This window comes from Clinocottus analis, unplaced genomic scaffold (assembly GCF_023055335.1).
Source record: "Clinocottus analis isolate CAN_PGR_092001 unplaced genomic scaffold, fCliAna1.0.p SCAF_4, whole genome shotgun sequence".
Taxonomy (NCBI): domain Eukaryota; kingdom Metazoa; phylum Chordata; class Actinopteri; order Perciformes; family Cottidae; genus Clinocottus; species Clinocottus analis.
In genome coordinates this window covers 19,911,102-19,931,854 of record NW_027176153.1, presented here as the reverse complement: position 1 = coordinate 19,931,854, position 20,753 = coordinate 19,911,102, and the positions used below count along the sequence as shown (strand labels likewise).

Genomic DNA, 20,753 nt, shown 5'->3' with positions numbered 1-20,753 from the left:
ATTTGAATGCAGTTAAAACACTGAACACCAGCACCAAGTACTGTGTGTGAACCAATCCTCGAAAAACCAACAACTCTGAAACATTACGGCTGCTAAAAAGGATCAGCGCTGTTTATTGACAGCTATGACATCACATCTAAACTATTATTTCAACTCAGCAGTGTCAGCACAAAAGCTTTGTCTGCGTCGGCAGGAGCTCCTGTTTCCCAGCAGCTCCAAAGTTCTGAGCCGATGTGTTTGTACAAATGTGTCAGCTTGACCTGAGGATACACGCTTCGGAGACAGACATTTAGGTAATACTTTTTATATTCTTCAGGAGAGAAATGAAACTGTATTTTCTGCCCATTGAGAGGTTTTGTGCGGTGCCCGTTTAGAGCTGGCTACCTGCAGCTTTCGTGAGAACAGCGCAGACAAAACTACTTCACACTCGGCGCCGGCCTCCTTTTGTCCCTGAACGATATACAACAGTCAAGTCGTGGCTACTCCCGCTGAGAAACGCCATTGAAAAAGGCCCACAGTCTGGTTCATGGGGAAAACCACCAGGGGCAGACTTTAGACAGCCCAACTCAAAGGGCCCCTAAAAGCTATCTATTTAATATTATGTTTAGATATGAAAACGTTACTATTCAAGCTCATTGTACCCCAAAATTAGTTCCAAGATGCACCCAAAGTGAGTATGAATCTCAGCTGTATACCTTCATACTTACTGTGTACTTCTCCTCACTGGCTTAGAAGATTATCCTACTACTGTAAACACCAACATTCCCAGTTTGAGTAAAAGTAAAACAATACAGCGGTTTCCCCCAAAACCACTGAATCTGGCCTAAAAAACACGCCCCGTTCGGGGTTACTTGCAGTCAGACACAACGCTGAAACACATCTACGGCACCGCGACCATGAAGCAGAGCTTGGATTTAATCCGTGGAGTTATTTTGCTGGTGGTGAAGTTATAAATCGGTATGGCAATCCCGTACACAATTTGAGTTGCAATGGCGCAGTGCTGCTGTTCGTGTGGAGGCTTGTTAAATCCCCCCCCCCCCAAAAAAGTGAAGAAAAGTTTGTAATGTTTTGCAGCATTCATGCAGCGTCCGCTTGTTATATTCCGGGTCCGGCAGCAACAGTGAACAGCAGTCAATGAGCCGCTGGTTTTTCCCGCTTTCGGACAACAAGCTCCGCCCCCTCCCTGTAGCGTCACTGAGCGCAGTGTTCCTGTCGAAGTTTATTGATGTACTGAACGCATGTAGCGGGTCCAAATTGCACCAAATTCGGCAACGCACTCGACGGGGTGCCCGACAGTACACCTGCAAAATGTGAAGTAAATTGGATCAGCTGTTCTCAAGATATGCACAAAAAAAAAACCACACAGACAGAGAGGGACGCCTCGCTTTATAGTTAGAGGCCCATGACAACAGGTTCTGAGGGAACTATAAATTAGATTACAAAATGACTGAATGACATTTTCCTTCTCGCTGCAAATGATTTATAAGTCAAAGACAGGCCTCTAAGCGCTGTGAAATGAGCTTTTCTGCACCGTGGTGAAATGATTCACCTGACAACCATGGGCCTTTCCTCTTACCAAGGAGAATCAGCAAAAGCTCTTAAGACGAACATGTTGTGAACCCTCACAGCTGAAGAGTGTAACACTGCAAACTGCTTCCTCAAAGCCAACGTTAATGACGGCGTCTCGTCAGGTGAAGCGCTCGCTGCAGCCGGCCGTCAGGCGCACGTCTCACTTGGTGAGATTTATTTCTATTGTAGGAGTTACAGGACGGAACAACGCTAAAAACCAAGAACTTTTTGGTTTTCCAAAGGATTATTTATAAAAGAATATTTGAGAATTACAGGTGTGAATGAAATGTATCTTTATGGAAGATGTGTATAGATATATTTAAAAAAAATATATATTGTATTTTATTTATTTATTTCAAATAAATTATCTGCTTTAATTGATCATAATTTAGGATAGGAATTTCAAAAGGTGTTAACCACATAAACTCGAGTGAGTAAACTCAGGCGTTTTCAGGGTTTTTGGATCAAAACGCTGTGTTGATGCCAAGTCACATGGAACGGGGCTCCCGTCCTCTGACCTCCGTATCATCCCGTGGCCTTTAGCCAAAATATGTGTTGTTCTCATTCCTCAAGGAAGAAGTGTTCTGGTTTTGCAGCTGCTATTCATTAGCCCGACACTTTAACCTTACTCCCGGCACAGTGAACTTCAGTACGACAAAGTACGACAACATCTCCCTCCATATATGTATGATTGTGACACCAGCAGGATTATATAAAGCATATTCCTCCACAATAGCTTCTTGGCTTTGCTGCACTCGTCATAATAACCTGCAGACGCAGAGTGGAGCTGCAGTACTTATACGATTAATTCAGAGATTAGCTGGTTTTGGTTTCTCAAATTTGAGTATGAGATGTTTTTCTTTGTCATATAGACAATATTATGCTCAATATGTATATGTGTGTATATATACACATCCAAATATATCCGATCCAAAACCATATATATATGGTTTTCAATGTCAATCAAACACACTGACGTACTGTTGGCAGGGAGACATCTTCAAACGAACTGGATGTGCAACTCTCTGGAAACCTGAGAGCTCTAACTGAGAACACCAGTGAAAAGTCACTGGACATTAACAAAATACTCTCAGAAATGTATTTCAAGTATGTTTCAAATGCATTTATTAGGAAATGCTGCAGATTCTATAAAATGTGCTGCATCATCAGACTGGACCAAGGTTCACAGGATGCCACCATTTGAAGGATCATCTCCCTGTGATAAAGTGTCTTCACCTTTAACACTGCCACTGGCCGGCCCCAGGACAGCCTCCTGCAGCGACCTCTTCTCCAAGAAACTCTACTGAACAATACGTACGCGCATGCTACGCTTTGTGAAATGTTCATGCTGGCAGAATAGTGGCTTCAAGGCAAAATATTTTTAGAACAGCTGGAGACACGATTGTGTCGACTGCTGCACAAGACTGTCAAGCAAATCCTCAATGCAAACAAGAGGATGAGAGAGAATAACTGAGAAAAGTTCTGCTCCATCAACCAAACCCACAGATTTGAGTGTTGTGTTCTAAACGGGGAGTTTTGCCAAGTATCTGTGACATGATTGAGATAAAGCACATTATGCAAATGGGAGATCTGTGCAGAGTCTTGACAATCGTTCTCTCTCTCTGCACACCTGCAGCTGCAACCCTTCATTGAGTTCCAAACTGTCTGAGGTACCACGAATCCAGGTGGTTGCGAGGAACATAAAGCAGTCTCCGGGAAGTGTAGCTGTGACAGTTTGAAAGACATGAAACCGTTTGCGAAATGCTGCAAACTACTAATCAAACAAGGTAATGAACAGTGGAAAATGGAAAAGAGCTAAATGGGCAAGGCGGCATAACAATGTACCTGAAGTGGAGAGAGAAAAAGAGGAAATCCAGTCCGAATGTTCTGGTTTAGTAAATGACCTCTTTTCTATGGGAAAACCAAAGTGCCATATATGACAAGTACCTCTTGTTCCCCGTGTTCAAGTGATCATATGAACGCCAAACGAGTACTAATACTAATAATGTGTGTGTGTATATGTATATATATATATATATATATATATATATATATATATATATATATATATATATATATATATATAATACATCCAGCATGATTCTGAGAGCAAGATTTGCCAGAAATTCGTCCTCGAGTGGTCCCTGAGTTTTTCCAACTCCATAGTTCAGGGCCTTAACAACATCCCACATACTAATAACACACCTTTTTGGAAAGGTTAGGACCTAAAGAATCCAAATGTGCAAAAAAAAGCACTGCAAAACACAAAGCTTTGACATTTTGGGAAGGTGTTTAGTAAAAAAAAAACCGTATTGTTCGGTTCAAAAATAGAAGAGTTACTTGTTCTATGGGAAAACATTGTTGGATGTTTGCGTGCTACGGCTTTAAATCTTCAGGAGCTTCTGCTGGTGCTCTACGACCCAGAAGCAGAACCATCTTCTCTTCAGGGAAGCCTCTGCCTTCAAAAAAAGTCCACCGACTACGGGTAGAAATAGGTTTACAAGGACATGGATTGCTTTGTTAGATTCCCACAAGCCTTTCGGACAAAATGCTCGTTCGGATGTTAGCCTCGTCTTCTGGCGCGTCTGAATTCTTTCAGCTTTCTTCTCGAATCACAACATAGCAACGCGTACGGCTCCCGCGCTGCTCCGCGAGCTCAGCGGCGCCCCCGCATGCTTACAGCCGTCTCCCCGCCGCCGGACGGATGTGCAGCGGCGTGAGCGATGCCAGCGGGCGAACAACCGCGAGGGGCTGATGGGTGAAAATACACAAAGTTACAGGTGGTTGCGCAGTCACAGCAGATTCGCCTCTCGTCCCAATGTTCCTCTTGACGCTCGGAAGCCAAACGCGGCATTTATCAGGACTCAATGAGGCCTGAAGCAGGAGGAGCAGCTGTGTGAGCCCTGACAGGGATTTCCTGTGTTTGACATGTTGAGCCAAGGGGACATGAACTCCTCTCCTCCTCCCTCTGTTCTCCTCTTCCCTTCCTTTCTTTCTTTCGCACACACAAAGTGTAATTAGAACGAGCTGGGACGTTCGACAGCCAAACATTTGCATAATGCCAGCACCTCATTTATTGAATTGTCCTGCTAATTTCTTTCATCTTTGCAGAATAAGGCGTCAAGCACACAACACATTTAAAATATATTTTACGGAAACGTCTTTTGCCGAGAAGCTCTTCTTTTTTTTTTCCGCCAGGCGTTTCAGGTTAATGAATATTCCAGTCATTCCTCTTGACATTTCCCTCGTGACAAAGGGTACAGAACGCAACCCTCATTTCTCACATTTGCATAATCTCCCTGTCATCCCCGTGCAAGCTTTTGCCATCCCTCTCCTCCTCTACTTCCACTGTCATTTAAGAAAAGGAAAAGGTCTGATTAATTGTGATTTGAAATTATCCATCCAGCAAGTGTGAGATTTCAGGCAAGAAGACGCCAAGAAAAGAAAGAGTTGCGCTCGGATTTCATTGGACGTGATGAGATACAAAAGTGTGTCACCACCTGAGTCTGTAAATACCACTAAATCCACTGGATTTGATGACATACGGGGATATAATCAGTGTGCAATATCCACTGGAGAAAATAGACAAGAATATTACGCAACTTTTTACAAGGTGAGAAAAAAAAAATGGCCCCTCATCTCCACAGAGGCGCTTACTCTCTAATAGGGACACTGGAGGCACAAACAGAAAGAAATCCACTGAGGGAGCAAAAGACTTGTGCATCAAGGACAGTCTTGCGTTTCAAGGTTTGACAACAGCGAGTCATCATACTGAAAACGCGTTTTATCGCTCTTTTCTTGTAATCATCTTCCATAATGACACTCCAGCCTCGTTCCCGAGGGGCGGCGTGATGGATGCCGCGCAATGAGAATGACCCAAATGAAACTGCAGCTTTTTTTGAGAACGGCTCCTCCGTCTCAAAAGATGGAGCGGTTTCAGCGGCGGTCCTGCAACTGCAGAGGAAACTGGAGGAAGGAGTGCAGACGTCTGCCAGGTGTGTCTTCCACAAGCTGTGTGGTATGAAGTGATGGGAGGAACACAGACAACAACGTGCTCTGAGGCTGTTCAAACTTGCATTATGTTCTTCTTTAAACTTCAATTATTGTCCTTAAATACACTGCACAGCTATTGTATTCTATTGTGTATATATAATTTATATACATATATATAAATATATATATATATTTTTCATTTTAAATTGTTGTATATAGCTTTCATCCCTGTTCTTATATTTTATTTTGTGGGTTTAGTTTATTTCATTTGGTGTCTGTAAAGTGTAACTCTGACAACAAATTTCCCCGTGGGGATTAATAAAGTATCCATCCATCCATCCATCCATCTAAACACACTTCACTCAAACCAAAGTCAAGCAGCAATGAATGCAGGCAATCGGTCAAAGTCATCGCATTAAACACATCACGCAATCTGGATCAAAAACACAGCAAAACAATAAAGGTGCAAAACAATAAAGGTGCAAAACAATACAGGTGAGTCTCCAGTCTGGTACCAGAGTGTCGGTGACGCACCCAGTGGCCCCGATCGTCCGCGGGTCGGTTAGAAGAGTACCGAGTGCGTCGTGTACAGAGTCAGTGGACGTATAAAACAGGCAATAAAACGGTGTTGTGAGAAAGAATGCACTCACAGTGGGTCCCTCAGTACGCAGCCATTAACTGGCCACCCAAAACATTGTGCACTTTGCTGGATGCAAGATTAGCCGTGGAACGAATCCATTCCCCCCAATTACAAATGACATACATTCAGAGGAAGAACGCGTTTTCTTCTTCTTCTTGGCTAGTTTGATCTCACTGGAAGAGGAAACGGCACATCCAGTCAAAACACACACGGTCTCATCGGCGAAGACGCAGACGAGGGAAGAGAGGCATGAATGTTTAACGTCAGACCACGCGAGCCTCACGTACACAGAACCTGTGTGCGTTCGTCCTGCATGTGTGTCAGCCCCTGGATTTTTTTTTGTTGTTGCTTGCTGAATGGTGTCATCATCAAATGGCAATATGTCAGGCGTAATTATCTCCGGGAGGATCATGCGATTGTTCCCTTGTGCGTGCCCGCGTGTGCGTCTGTGACTGAGAGCGACTGTGACGGCGTGAGTTGTGCAACCGTGACTGACTGAGTAAGAGAGAGAGAGAGAGAGAGAGAGAGGGCGGGAAAGAGAGAGCGTACACCTCTGTGTTTTGTCCGCGGCTAATCTCGCCTCTCTGCTGCAGAAAAGTGCACGATGTTTTTTGGAGAGTCGATAACGGGCCGCACGGTCAAGGACGCAGCACGTGTGGTATGACTCACGCTTTGTCTTTAAGCTTGTTCTGTACTGGCCCCCAGCTGTAGGGGCCACTGCTGATAACACAGCGGAGAGCATCGGCGACCGCCCCCCCCCCCCCCCCCCAGCCGCCGCTCCGTGCCCAAAGAAACAACGGGGGGCTGAAACCGTTTGCACACCGTTCTGGTGTTGGGGTGGTGTGTTTGGCTAGCCGCTAACAGCTAGCGGCACACACACGGCTTGTGCCTGGCCTGCTGGGTGAGTTTACCTTTTGCTTTGGGTTGTGTATCCGTTGTGTGCAACATGCAGGAGACATACACCTGATGCTTTCGTAGTTTCGACGGGGTGTTAGCCGCGTGTGTGTTGTATTCGTTGAATCACACAGTTGTTGAAGACACACCTGGCTGTGTGCTGCATGCATTGTATCATGTTATGGATGAATTCTTAATATGAGATCCACGGATGTGTTACTTCACAAACAAATGAAATCCAGACTTTCAGAAAGCTTTCTTTCTTCTCCTCATAGCAGATGGCACATCTTCCACAGTACCACACTCTACACTTACTGCAGGCAAAATATCCACAGGAGTCACAGAAAATAAGATTATTTCTTATCCAGGACAAACGCAGAAGTCAACCAAAGCCAAGAAAGTCGCAGGCAGCTTTTAGATGGAAACCCCCAAAACGTGATCATAATGTTAATGGCGTATGTCGACGCTAACGCATCCCTGCATTGTGATGTCGGATTCGTCACCAGCGAAGGAAACAAAACAATCGGTTACAGTCGAATTCAAGATCGCTCACATTTTGTAATAGCATCTAACATCTGTATCGTCGACCGCATCGTCTTCATTTTGAGCTGAAACATTCATGGTTACACCTGTTTCCCACAGTGGCTGCAACAAGAAAGTCGTATTTAGAGGAAACAAAACTGCCGTTTCATAATTTTTAAAGCATTAAAAAAAAAAATCTTTTCCCTCATCCTCTGAGACCAAAAGCACAAAATACGAGATCCCCTCAGCAGAAACATGCAAGTCCCCCTCAATTGTCTTTCTTACTCTTTCCATCTGGAGTTCACGCTTCTTCTCACAGAACTCGAGAGGTTATTCTCCACCTCCTCTCAGATGTCGACGGCCCCCCGAGTCAAACTGTTTCCGCTCTGCGGTACCGATACTCGAGTCCAGCCGGTCAGGCCGAAGACCACTTCCAGTTTAATTCGGTCTACACTTGAAAGCCCAGAGAGCTGCGAATGACCTCAGAGAGTCTCTGGCCGGCAGGACCATCATCTGACATCCAACACACACTAATAGTGTTGAAATAAATGTTTATTTCACCAAAAATATCATATTAAAAACATTCATCTCTAAGTCGGGCTGTGGAACGTCAAAGACTGTTTCATTATATTCTCTTTCATGGAAGCAAATGGACAGAAGCTAAAACTAAATGGATATTTAAATGTCTGGCTCTTTTTTAATGTATTTTTTTTGCTGCTTTTTTTTTCACATTGATGGAGACATTTTTACATTTGCCCTCCAGCTCGCCTTAAAGAGAAACATTAAACTGCTGGACGCTGTCAAGAGAAGGCCAAATAAATACATTTAAAAAAAAGCCATACCCTTCATTCATGAGCTCGAGACCACATTTTAGGATTGTGCTGGCAAAAGAAAAGAAAAACAGCAGCTGCAGCGTGTTGACGTTGGGATCTCTCGAGCATGCGCTGCGTGGGTCAACACATCTGTTTCTCCATGAGGACAAAGCGTCTCGGCCTCCAAAAACAAATAAAGCACAAAATCCTTAAAGTGTAATGCTGGGATTCTTCTCACTTTCCCTCCAAGGAAATAACTTTAACGATGATGCCACACATCTGTCCGATCCTTCATTTTGATGAACTAAATCTATGTACGTAGTTCTCTTGCTACTTCAGCACGCACGCCGTCTCCCATTCGAAGCATGAATCAATTTCCCGCACAGTAAAAAAACAGGACCACTGTGACATTAGGAGGGCGAGGCGGCCGCTCAGCACGGCCCTTTGGCTGGTTAATGAGATAGAACATTTGGCCGGTTCTCATCCGGCTGTTTTATTATGTGAGTCGACAACCGCAGAACCCATTTAGCAGCCAAATACCTGTGGTTTTTGGTTTTGACAGAGCAGCCTGCCCGTCCTCAGTGTCCCCCGTCGTACAATCAATCAAAGTCTGAATGGGGAGGGAGGGCCCTGGGAATCAAACGGTGTACTTCGGCGCGAAGAGGAGAGGAGGGTGAAGATGCTTTTTAGCGTCGCAAAAAAGGAGCGGACGCCCCCCCCCCACCAAAAAAAAAAAAACGCCCCAAAAAACGCAAAGCGAGTCAGGCCAAACAGCTGATGATCTGATCGGGGGGGGGGGGGGGGGGGCGTTTCTGTTTTATAGCGGTTAACCTTTTGGAAGCTGTGTGTGAAAATCCACCTCGCTCCAATTTTAAGTCCCAGCATGCCCCATTTAGACAATCTTTAAGCATAAAATACGTAATTTTTCCATTTTTGACCCGAACGACACAGTTTTTTTGACTGAAACTCCTTCGTAACAGACCAGTGCTTTGTTTTATTGTGATTGTTGTTGCAGATTGCAATTCTTTCGGTCCTGATCTTGCCAAAAAGGTGTCTTATTGACCGCTGCAGGAGGCCTTTTTTAAAAGTGATTTTTTTTTTTTTTTGCAGATACACATTTTTTTCTGAAGAATTTGCTGAACAAATACATACAATAAACACAAGTATTGGAATTAATTTGGGGTTCCTAGGATGACTCAAACACAGGAGAAAAGGAGGCCTGGAGCCAACATTAGTTCCATGGGTTAAAAGAGTGCAGTTTACAACATACAGACCAATTTGCATGTTTTTTGTGAGTATTAAATGAACTCAAATATAACATCATCTGTAAAAGCACATTTAACATTAGCCAACGTTGCGCAGAGTCCTGACATAATACGCTGGAGGTACTGCGAGGACATTTTAGTAAAATACCGGCTCTGCTTATCCCCAGAGGTTGGGGTTAATTTCTAAATCCCTCGAGGTCCTCTGCTGATCCTCGCTCTGTTTGAATAAAGCCTGAGACTGTCTGCCGCCCCGTCAGTTGTCTATAAAGACGGCGGTTTGACCCTCTGTGCCGCCGAGGCTTTTTAAAACTAGAAGCCTCCTCTTCTCGCGGTGATGTTTGACTTGGCACGGCTTTAGTCGTCGTGACATTTAGGAACTGTTGATCAAACCAGACGGAGGAGGGACGGGGGGGGGGGGGGGGGGGGGAGAGACTTCTGTCATTTGCAAACTCAAGCTGAGGTTGCAGTCGAACACGCCCTGCAGCCGCTCTGCTGTACTTTGACAACATGTGAACAATAGATTACTGTCCGTTACACATCACTGCCTGTTTGCCTCTTTAGTCTGCATCAGAAAGACATTTGCTTTTTTAATGTACTTTACACATTCAACTCGTTAACTCTGACGGGATTTGCACAATAGGGAAAGCTGTAAAATATGACTTTAAACGACCCAAACCATCAGCTCGCCATCACTCGTACGTTCCCTGCATTTGTTTGCTTCTTTACTCCTCATGTGGGCACCTAATGTAACACAAACTAAATTGTATTGTGTAGTATAAAACACTGCCCCACTGCTAGTTACCTCTATTGACTTAAATCAAAATGTGATGTTGTAGATCTGTGTTTTCTGCACGATCTTTCACCTTGATAGCCTCAAATAGCAGTTAGATTATAACTCAGTCAGGTAAACACTACGCCAGGACATGAAACAGTAAAACTACGTCCAATTCAGTCTGCACCACCGACGTGAACAGCGGCTGTATTTTGAGGCTCTGCCTTTTGAGGTTATTTTCTAAATGAATCCAAGAATCAATTTGCAGAGTACTGAGGCCCCCAGAAGATTGGTTTCATCCCAACACAACATACCAAACACATCTCCGTGTTAAAAATACATAACCGACACCACGCAACGAGCGGATGTTCCCCGCTGGATGCTTACAAAACGTTTGCAACTAAGATCTGAACTCTTAGAAAGTATCAGATCTCTGTGGCGAGACACAGACGCGGTGGAATTAGGAGAAGTTTGCAGCGCTTTAAGCATTCATGAGTTCGGGCTTGATTTAATGAAAGGCAGTGCTGAGTGACTTGAAAGCACCTTTAGGGATTCTACAGCTGTGCTCAGAGGGAGTCATTAGAAAACAACAGATCTAGAAACATCGACGCGCAGCAGGTTATCCTTTTCATAGTCCAAAAAAAAAGTGTTTATCCCTGAAACACATTGTATAAATACAACCTCTATGGCAGAACAATGGTTTTAAATACCTCACTTATCTCATTTTGAGTCCTATTTTTGATGTTTAAAAGAAAAAATCTGAATTGTTTACATTAGTTTATGGTTTTCGACTCGATTATTTTATATTCTATTTCTACCTTTCACAGACGTCCGTAACAATCTGCTTCTTTATTCCCACAAAGCAACGATTTAAACCGATTTTTTGTTTCACTGAAATCCATATGCTTAAGTTAGGCCTTAAATTTGCATTAAACACCAGTATCTTTAAGAGTAGTTGGGCGGGGGGGGGGGGGGGGGGGATTGTTTCATTTTTCTGTCTCTTTTTTTAAAGTAGTAAAAGCTCAAATCATATTGAAACTGTCATGTTGGGTTTTGTGTCCCTTTTGCATGAGCTGTTGGGCAAATAGGCAGCTGAGCTGCACAGACTGGAGGGCTCTCTCTCTCTCTCTCTCTCTCTCTCTCTCTCTCTCTCCCCTCCAGTAATCTGCTGCTGGTGCTTCTCCACGACGTCCTGGCAGGAAAGAAATGGACGCAGTGGCACAGAGAGTACTGGACGTGTCGGTAGTGATTACGCTCGGCTCCAGAGAGGGTCAGGGGTCGGACTGATCGAGCGTCCGGCGGCTCCCAGCAGCCAAACTGACTGTATTCCCGACACTGTACGCTGCCGTCCCGTCCGGGGCGAGCTCGGCAGCCTCGTCGCGTTCACACTGTCAATGCGTCTCGATACTTGTAACGACGCCTCGATGCTCCGGGATGTAGCGGCTACGAACATGCCCCTGAAGACCGGAGTCAGGAGCTTAGCGCAAAGTCATTTAGACTTCAGCAGAGCCCAAAGGTCTCTGATTTAGTAAACATTGACATATCTGGAACTTCATAAGGTGAATAATACTTGTCTTTGCATGCTGTCTTGGTAGTGCAACAGAAGCGATCGGCCTCAGGACTTCAGCTTCTGGTACACGACTTTTCTTCTACCACATGAATAATTTAAAACAGGAGCTCCCTCCATTTTATTTTATTGAGTCATCACGCACTGAGCATGTACAAGTTCTTGTTGTAGTCATATATTTAGTTACTTTGCATTATTGCCATTGTTGACTTTAGAGTTATTTGATAGAACTACTGCATCATAAGGTGTTTTTGAGACTTTTTCATAGTTAAAGAAGTTCGAACAAACCCCATTTGTATTGTGTCAGCACCGTAAGAAAAAGGAATGATGGTCGTTATGAGAATGTCGTTTTGAGTGACTTTGTTAGCTCCTATTTCAGAGTATAGGTGTTCTCTCAGCACAAGAGGAACCGTTACATAAGGGAAATAGTTTGAAATCCGACATATAGAAGCACAGGATCCTTTAGCACCAAACACGCTATGCTTCTCTCGAAATAACAGCTGTCGCATAAAAGTCTGGTGTAGCACCAACCTCAAAAAGTGGATTTCTGAAATTAATAATGTTGCAAGTCGCCTCCTGTTTAAAGATAATAGGGGAAACCCCTCTCGTTGGCTCTCAAAATGATTTCAACAGTCAAGACACACTGCATGCTACGATGAACCGTGACTGTCTGGAGCTGGCCTTGCCCTCCCCACCCCCCTCCTCTCCCGCCATGGATCATGGCTGTGTCTGGAGCAGGTCCCGCCTCGGTGGCCATGGCCCTGCTGATGCCCCTCCTCTCTCCCTCTTCCGCTGACATGGGCTGTGGCTATTTGGATCGTGTACCATGCATATACTCCTCATTATATCATGTGATGTGCTGTAACTCTGTTACGTTGCTCATTCTGGTCACATGACATCTATTGATTCTGTCCATCCAGGTAGAGAGATCCTCCTCTGTTGCACTCCTGAAGGTTTCTTTCCTTTTTTCCCTGTGAAAGGGTTTTTACTATCTTCATTTGGGGAGTTTTTCCTGTTAATCTGTTATGTGTACGAATTGTAAAGCCCCTTCGAGGCAAATCTCGTATTTGTGATTTTGGGCCATACAAAAGAAACTGAATTGAACCGCGAGATGCTTGAAGGGGACGTTTGCAGACAGACTCACCGTCCTCTCTGGACTTTTGAATAAACGCATCAACGCCACTTTCTCCGTAGTTCCCCTCGGAGGCCACCGTGGAGACGTAGTTCCAGCTCATGGCCTTGACGATGTCCACCATGGCCTGGGCCTGGTAGGTGTCTGGCGGCACCACCCGGGAGAAGAAGTCGTAGCGGGTGTTATCGCTCAGTTCCGGAGCTGTGGAGGCGTAGCTCACTTGAGGGATCTGAGGGAGAGGAAGAGAGAAAGAGAGAGATGGGGGGTCACACATTGTGAAATGTGTGAATAATGTCCTTTTGTGGGAATCCATCACATGTGCAGCTGGAGCGTCTTTGCCGCTTCATGCACAAACGCATGACGATAATATGATACCTAACATCTGCTGAAGTGCTGCTCGGTTGTTATTCTCCCTCCACAGTTGGCGCGCTGTAGCTTTAAATAGTCCTGATCATCACGGGCTTAGCTGCAGCTAAAATACGCCTTCCCCACCAGTCGAGCAACACTAAGCTGCTGTGGAATTCACACTTGTCTCTGACATAATGTGAAGTTTGAAGGAACATAAAAGCACAGAATGATCTGCCGGCGGAGCGTCATTAATACCTTGTGTTCTTGTCAGAAATCACAAAGCCTTGAGTGAAAGGGTAGAAAACCATACGTATGATTTTACATTATCGTGCTACCTGCAACAGTTAGAAATAAGTGAGGTCAACTGTTGAGAGAGAAGCTGATGTGATGGAACATATTGGAAGTCAATTAAAGTGATTGGAACTGTTTAAAATGATCTTGATATCGTTATGAATTGATACTCCTATTTTTCTATTTGGATTAAATAAATACATTAAAACCAGCTTTTTTTTCTCCAGAGTTATGCTTTGATAGTTAGTCTCCTGCTTCTGAAAGACGGAGGAACTTTTTCCTTTTTCCAACAACGTTAGCACCAACACAGTTTTGCTCTGTTTTTTACATCCTTTTCCCTCGCGAGTGTGCCGTGCTGCTGCCTCGCTGCTTTTCTATTCCTGGTGTTTCTTCTGCTTTTATTTAGTTTGTGTCGAGCTTGAATGAAGTTTGATGATCAGCGAGGTAAATTTAGGTTTGGAAAAGCGTTTAAATTGTATTTTTTTGTACATGTTTTAACCGTCCAAATCCAATTTCAACATCACATAGCATCAGAAAAAAAGAGGCAGAAAATGTCCACTCTGTCATGTGACCATCACTGGAGCCGATAAAAAGCTGTGACTACTGCAGAGTCACTGTAACCTTTTCCACTGAAGGCGGATGTTCGTGGGTGTCAGTGGGGGTTTGACGAAAGGGAAAGTAGTTTGAGTTGGTATGGAATCTCAATTTTTGCTTGCTCAAGTTATTTCTGATTTATAGCAATCATAGCTTCTGGGATCTTCTTATGGCTTCTGTGCTGCACAGTTTGGAAGTCAACTGACCAGATTTTATGACCTTCACTAATGTGTTTCATGGTTTAACTTCAAATATGGACATTTTGATATATATGGACTTTTCATGCTGATGCTTTTTTTGGGGGGGTTGATGAATTCATGCAGTCGCTGTAGAAGGCTGAGTCACAGCTGCTTTAAAGCAGAACAGAGCTTGACTGCGGGTGAGTCAGCGGGTGAACATCTTTTAATGATCCGCACAAAAGAAAAGACGGACCACGATTACCTGGATACCAATTGCCGATTATTGATGATCCATATTGGCAGATACAGATTGCTTCGTTGTTGAATTTTACAGCGAATCAAAATATGTAAACCATCAAAAACTATACATTTTCATCCTTTTAAATTGTTATACTGATTTATGATGTCCTGATCGCATATTTTACTGAATATTGGCAAATAACCATCGTCAGAAAAACTTTATGGCACACTGTGGAATGATGTAGTTTTTGGAATCATCTGGACATTTCCAAATATTTACAGTTAGCACAGCCAACTCACTCCCATGCCATATTTTTTTTTTTTCTGAATTCTTTCAATGAAATGTTCAAAGATAAATAAGGACTTTGCCTTCTCATCTCATGACTGACACTTGAATGAAACGCTGTTCATCCTTTCCAAAATACCATTTGTCATGGTACCTCGGAGACGCTTTGGGGATTTTTGACAAATACCGTCACCTCTTGGAGATGGAGGTCGGTGCCAATCTGAACGCGACGCCGTTCATCACTTTGAAATCAATTCAAACCGTGGATTTATTCCAGCTAAGAAAACTGAATTTTCAATAAAAAGTCATGTGGGGGAAAAATAAAAAGTTCCGTCACATCCCGCGATCCTACATCAAAGTAAACTTTACCCACCAACACTTTACAAATATTTACTCCAGCCACTGCGGCCCCGTGCCCTGTGCCTCAGATCACACAGCGAGGGCCTTCAAAGGGGTCACGCCCGTGTTCAGGGCACAGCTGTTCGATCTGTACCCGAGACCCACAGCTCCTACCAACCCGTGTAACTCCACACAGACAACAAGGATCCTCCTGTTAAAGCCTGGTGCACAACATTCAGTCAACTAGTGTAAAACATATCCCAATGTGGTCTCTGGGCCTCTTTTTTCCTGTTTGAGGGTTTTCCCTTGTGTTTCAGTCATAGAACCCCAAATAATTCAAATACTTGTGTTTATTGTATGTATTTGTTAAGCAAAGTCTTGGGAAAAAAATGCATATCTACAAAAAAAATTACGTTTAAAATATATTTTGATCGTAACTATGAACATCCAGCATGATATGAGCCAGATTCCCCAAAAATGCCTCCTGTCGCGGTCAACGAGACACCTTTTTGGAAAGATTAGGACCTAAAGAATCATAATCTGCAACATAAATCACAATAAAACAAAGCCGTGGCCTGTTACGAAGGAGTTTCAGTCAAAAAACTGTGTCGTTCGATTCAAAAATGAAAAATGACGTATTTTCCAACAAAAGATTGTCTGAATGGGGCATGCAGGGCCTTAAAATTGGAGCGGGAGGATTTTGCGCGCACGGTTCCCTAAAGGTTAACTTGATTCCCCCCTTCGAGGGGGGAAAAGGGCATGAAAAGGATATCTTGTGTGTACTAATGGACCATGTGCATGCTGACGGCTTCTCGGTCGTCTCGGGCCGCCGCACCGCGCCGCGCGTTTGCAGCATTTTCCGCATCGGTCGGCTCGCAAAGAGCCAGAAACGCTTGTGCAAATTGCTCTGCCTCGTGAACTGTGAGCACTAAATTACATCAGTGTCGAGGGAGACGGGGGAGGGGGGGGGGGGGGGGGGGGCGACGGGTTCTGACGTGCACATGTCAACACAACTTGTTGATTTACCACCTGGGAAAGGCAGCCGGCTGAGAGTCACACATGATCCCCCCTCCACTCTCCCGCCTCCAAGTTTGCAAGTTTTCTCATTTTAATTAAGCCTCGGCGTCAGCCAGCACCTTTCTCCCTTCTACATCTGTGTTTCTCTCCCTCCTCATCAGTAAAAGTGTGAACCCGTTTGATTTTTTTCCTCGCACTGCTTTAGCGTCATAAGGCGTGGAGCGAGCGATCTGAAAATGTGCTGCGCGAAGGTGTTAATAATGTCTCATTTTAGACTAAGTCAATGTTCTAAAGCACACAGCAGCACACTGGAAATTAGCATTTTGCACCTTTAATTCATTCGTGTTAGATGTGGTTATATTTAGCAAAAATAAGTTTTTTATGCTAGACAAGATATGCAGCGATAGCTTCCCACGGCATCCAGCAGCATGATTGCAACCCTCCTCCCACAGACGTTTCTCTTCTCAACACAGATAACATATCATCAGGAATTCCTGCTGATAGACACGACGGCACCTACTTGTTCTGCATCCGTTGCCACTGAAGCAGCTCAAAGTGCTTTCTGAAGGGCGGACGAAAGAACGCTTTGTTTGAGGTTACAATGTGTCCTGTAACACTCAGTCAAGTAGCTCAGTTTGAAGAATACTAAAGTATAATGTAGTTTAGTAGCTTAGTGGTTGAAAAAAGGCTTTAAGAAAGTCTTTTGTCAGCAAATCATGCAATACATTGAAAACATCTAAGATGTTTTCCCCCCCTGATTTGAAATATCTCTCCCTCTCTCTCTCTATCTTTCTCTTTCTTGGTGTTTTTAATTTTGCTGCTGTCATGTTTTGTGGCGATGCTGTGACATGTCGAGTCCCATATCTGCCAAATAAGTGGGGAGCTGCAGCGGCGCTGCCCCGTGTTGTATTTTTCACCTGAGAGATTTCTCACCGCCGCAACAATCACACAATTTCAGCATTCTGTCAAGAAGCGGGGACGGGCAGGGCTTATCATGTGTTTGTGTTCGCGAGATTTCTTCCCTCGCTGGACTATACTGGCGATAGTCTTGAACAGCGTGCTTCCTACGAAAGGACACGGGCGCTTCTTCGCACCGACTCGAGAATTAAATTCCTCGGCAAAGGCCCCTTTCTGATCCCCACTATAGAGGATCAAAAGAGACGGGGGGATTGGGAGGAAATATAAAGACGCGACGTGTTGTGAAAAGAGAATATAAATGCCACATGCCGGGCGAGGAGAGGATATCTTGGCAGAGGTTTGACGTGTGAGGACTGGACTCTGCAGAGGAATGCAAGATGACTCATTATACTCGCAGCCAGAGTCAGCGCTGAAGATCTTAGTTTGTTCAGAAATGTTCTTCTTGTCTGTTGTAGTGTTGCTGCATGCACGCAGCATCTGTCCTCCGATGTGAGCTGTTTGTGACCCCGTCGCTTCATGCAGAGTATACCGATTCACCATGTCATGTCAAGTTTCGAGACCTTCTTAAATCTACACCCCAGCCCCCCCAACACCATCCATTTAATTGCTAGTGGGCTTGGGAAATATGCTTAATTGCTGTAATGTGAGTCTCAAGCAGATTTATGATGCAGATTTGACGTTCAAATCGCTTGCTTTAAATAACTGGGCCTTTTTAAAAATTCAATGAGCTCATTTGGCATTGCATCAATGCAGGAGTAATGATGCTCATTAGAACTGTACAGAAATATTGTACTGTTTGCTGGGGTGGGGGGAAGAAAAAATCTGAAGCTTTCGTCAGGCTCTGGAAATGTTCCTGTAAATACTTTCTGCAAATAATGTTAGCAGCAGTATATATTTCATCTATTAAAAATGAAAACGGAAAGAAAAAGTTTTGCATGAACTGACTGCAATTCCATCAGGAGGGACTTAATTTAAAGTGAAGCTGTACATTTATTACATGGTGAACAGTCTTTGGGGATTAGACTCCAACGTGACAAAGTCTTATTTACGGGGGTGGTGATGTCATGGTTTCTACCGAATTATTCCCACAATTTAGAGACGAGTGGCGATAAATGTTCAGAAAGTTGGCTGAAAACCTGGATGATGAGATGAGCAGTGGGACTTTGAGGAGGAAAAAGTGTCGCATCCATTTGTACTAAAGTGACAGCAGAAAAGGAAACTATTTTGTATTCTAAATTTTACATTAATGATATAAATGTGTTTGTGAGAACGAGGCCAAATCGGCATGGTTTAGGAGGGATTGCCCAGAGTCAGTGGACCAAAAACCCATCGATAATGGAGAATTATATTATTTTGCTTTTTAATCCTAACACTGATGTCGACAGAGAGGAGAAAAGAGCTGAAATGAGTGCTTAACCCGTTACAAACTGTGGAACCAATTTTGCCTCCAGACCTCCTTTTCTCTGTGTTTAAGTGTTTTCCCCAAACACATTAATTCCAAATTTACCTCAAATTAATTCCAAATACTTGTGTTTAGTTTATGTATATGTTGTATATAAATGTACATCTGCAAAAAAAATCACTTTTAAAAGATATTTTCATCGTAACTATGAACATCCAGCACGATATGAGCCAGATTCCCCAAAAATTCCTCCCGGAGCGGTCTATAAGACACCTTTTTGGAAAGATTAGGACCTAAAGAATCATAATCTGCAACATAAATCACAATAAAACAAAGCATTGGCCTGTTATGAAGGAGTTTCAGTCAAACTGTGTCGTTCGGTTAATTTTTTTTTACGTATTTTATGCCAAAAGATTGTCTGAATGGGGCATGCTGGGACTTAAAATGGGCCCGGGATGATTTTTGTGCACAGTTTCCAAAAGGTTAAAATAACCAGAGATAAAGACCCTTCACACACATTTCTCTTTTTAGAAAGTAAGAATGAACGTAAAAACAAAAAAAACGACAGCTGAAGAATCTCACAGTTAGCGTTAATTAGCTTGCTAGCTAAGTTTGATGAACTCAGATCACGATTGTCCTTTCAGCCGACAAAATCAACAGGACTCTGCCACAAATGTGTAGCCGACTCTTGTTTACTTTACTTTTACTAAATCAGAGAACGGTTGTTTAAAGAAATGCTCTTCAATGTGCCACTGTGGGCGGCATCTGTGCGGGGACTATAACGGAGCGCTTGGCGTGCGAAGCAGCAGAAAACCAAGAGGAACGGGGTGTAGCCAGTGGTCAGTTCCACCTGACTCCTCCGCTTGTCTGTATCCTTGAGGGGAAACTACAACTGCAGCGCCCAATCACGGTGCTGCAGCTTCTAATTTACAGGATGTCTTTACTCCGGGGTTTTCGTGTTCGGTTAGAGGCTGATGGCGGTTCCTGTGTTAGCTCTCACAGGAGCTCCGCAGAGCCAAACGGCTAACACTCGCGGGCCCCTTCAGGCACCACGGTGTAGTCTTCACCATTCAATTAAGAAGCAGCCGAACGTCACACTGTATGCTATCCGAGGTGAAGCCTCTAGTCAAGTTAATCTCCGAGGTGTAGATTACTGTTGTAAATTACACAATGCTCCTCCCGGCATGCTGATTGTTCAAACTATTGTGTTGGAGACAGCATTTGTATTTGTGCTTTCTTATTTTCAGCCACTCAACAGTTTCAGTGTTTGTGTCATTTAGACACTTTGTTTCTGCCAAGTTAAAAAGAAAGAAAAAATAGGCTTGTGAGACGAACTGCAGAACCAATCTGCTGAGTCATAAAGAGCATTGAGGTTTCTCAACCCATTGTTACTGAGATCAATATGGTGGACAATGCAAGCTCCACAGAGATGCTCCAGCCAAGGATCTGACACCCCCACCAACCCCATACACCACCACCACCCTCTGCAAGGTATAATCATAGCTAACTTTATATTTCTGATGGCTGTTTGGCCTTCGACCTGACACCTTTCCTTCTCGTATGAAGCTCAACTCTAAAATGTGACATACTGCAAATACTTTGCATCAAAACTTTTCACACTGGCAGTGATGCAAATTTACAACAGCATCAGCACTTTATCTGTAAAAATGTTTGAGTAGATTGGCGCAGGCTGGAGGACCAGCATCCTATTAAACCAGGTAAATTGTCGTATAGCCTAAACTACTGTGACAAAAATGTTTTGAATTTAGTGAATTTGAGTTCCTTCTGGTTCCGTTATGCAGCGTATATGTATAGTGCTTTTATTGTGAAAGGTAACTAAGAAAAAGAAGTGGATCTATCATGTGGTGCCTTTTTTTTAGGGGTTAAAAACATTTCTCATCTTGGTTTCGACAACAGCGATTCTGTGTTCTTGTGTACTCGTGTACGTTTTGCATAAAAAGAAGCCCTGATGT

General features: G+C 43.8%; 1 protein-coding gene across 2 annotated transcripts in view; it reads right to left on the bottom strand.

Annotated features, from left to right (window-relative positions):
- The window catches only part of LOC137800217 (metabotropic glutamate receptor 4-like), a 122,396-nt gene that overhangs the window by 45,858 nt on the left and 55,785 nt on the right, over window positions 1-20,753 (bottom strand). For both annotated transcript variants that reach the window (XM_068597301.1, XM_068597300.1), the window contains exon 2: window positions 13,179-13,395. In XM_068597301.1, coding sequence (XP_068453402.1) covers window positions 13,179-13,395 — 217 coding nt within the window. The remainder of the gene's footprint in view (window positions 1-13,178; window positions 13,396-20,753) is intronic.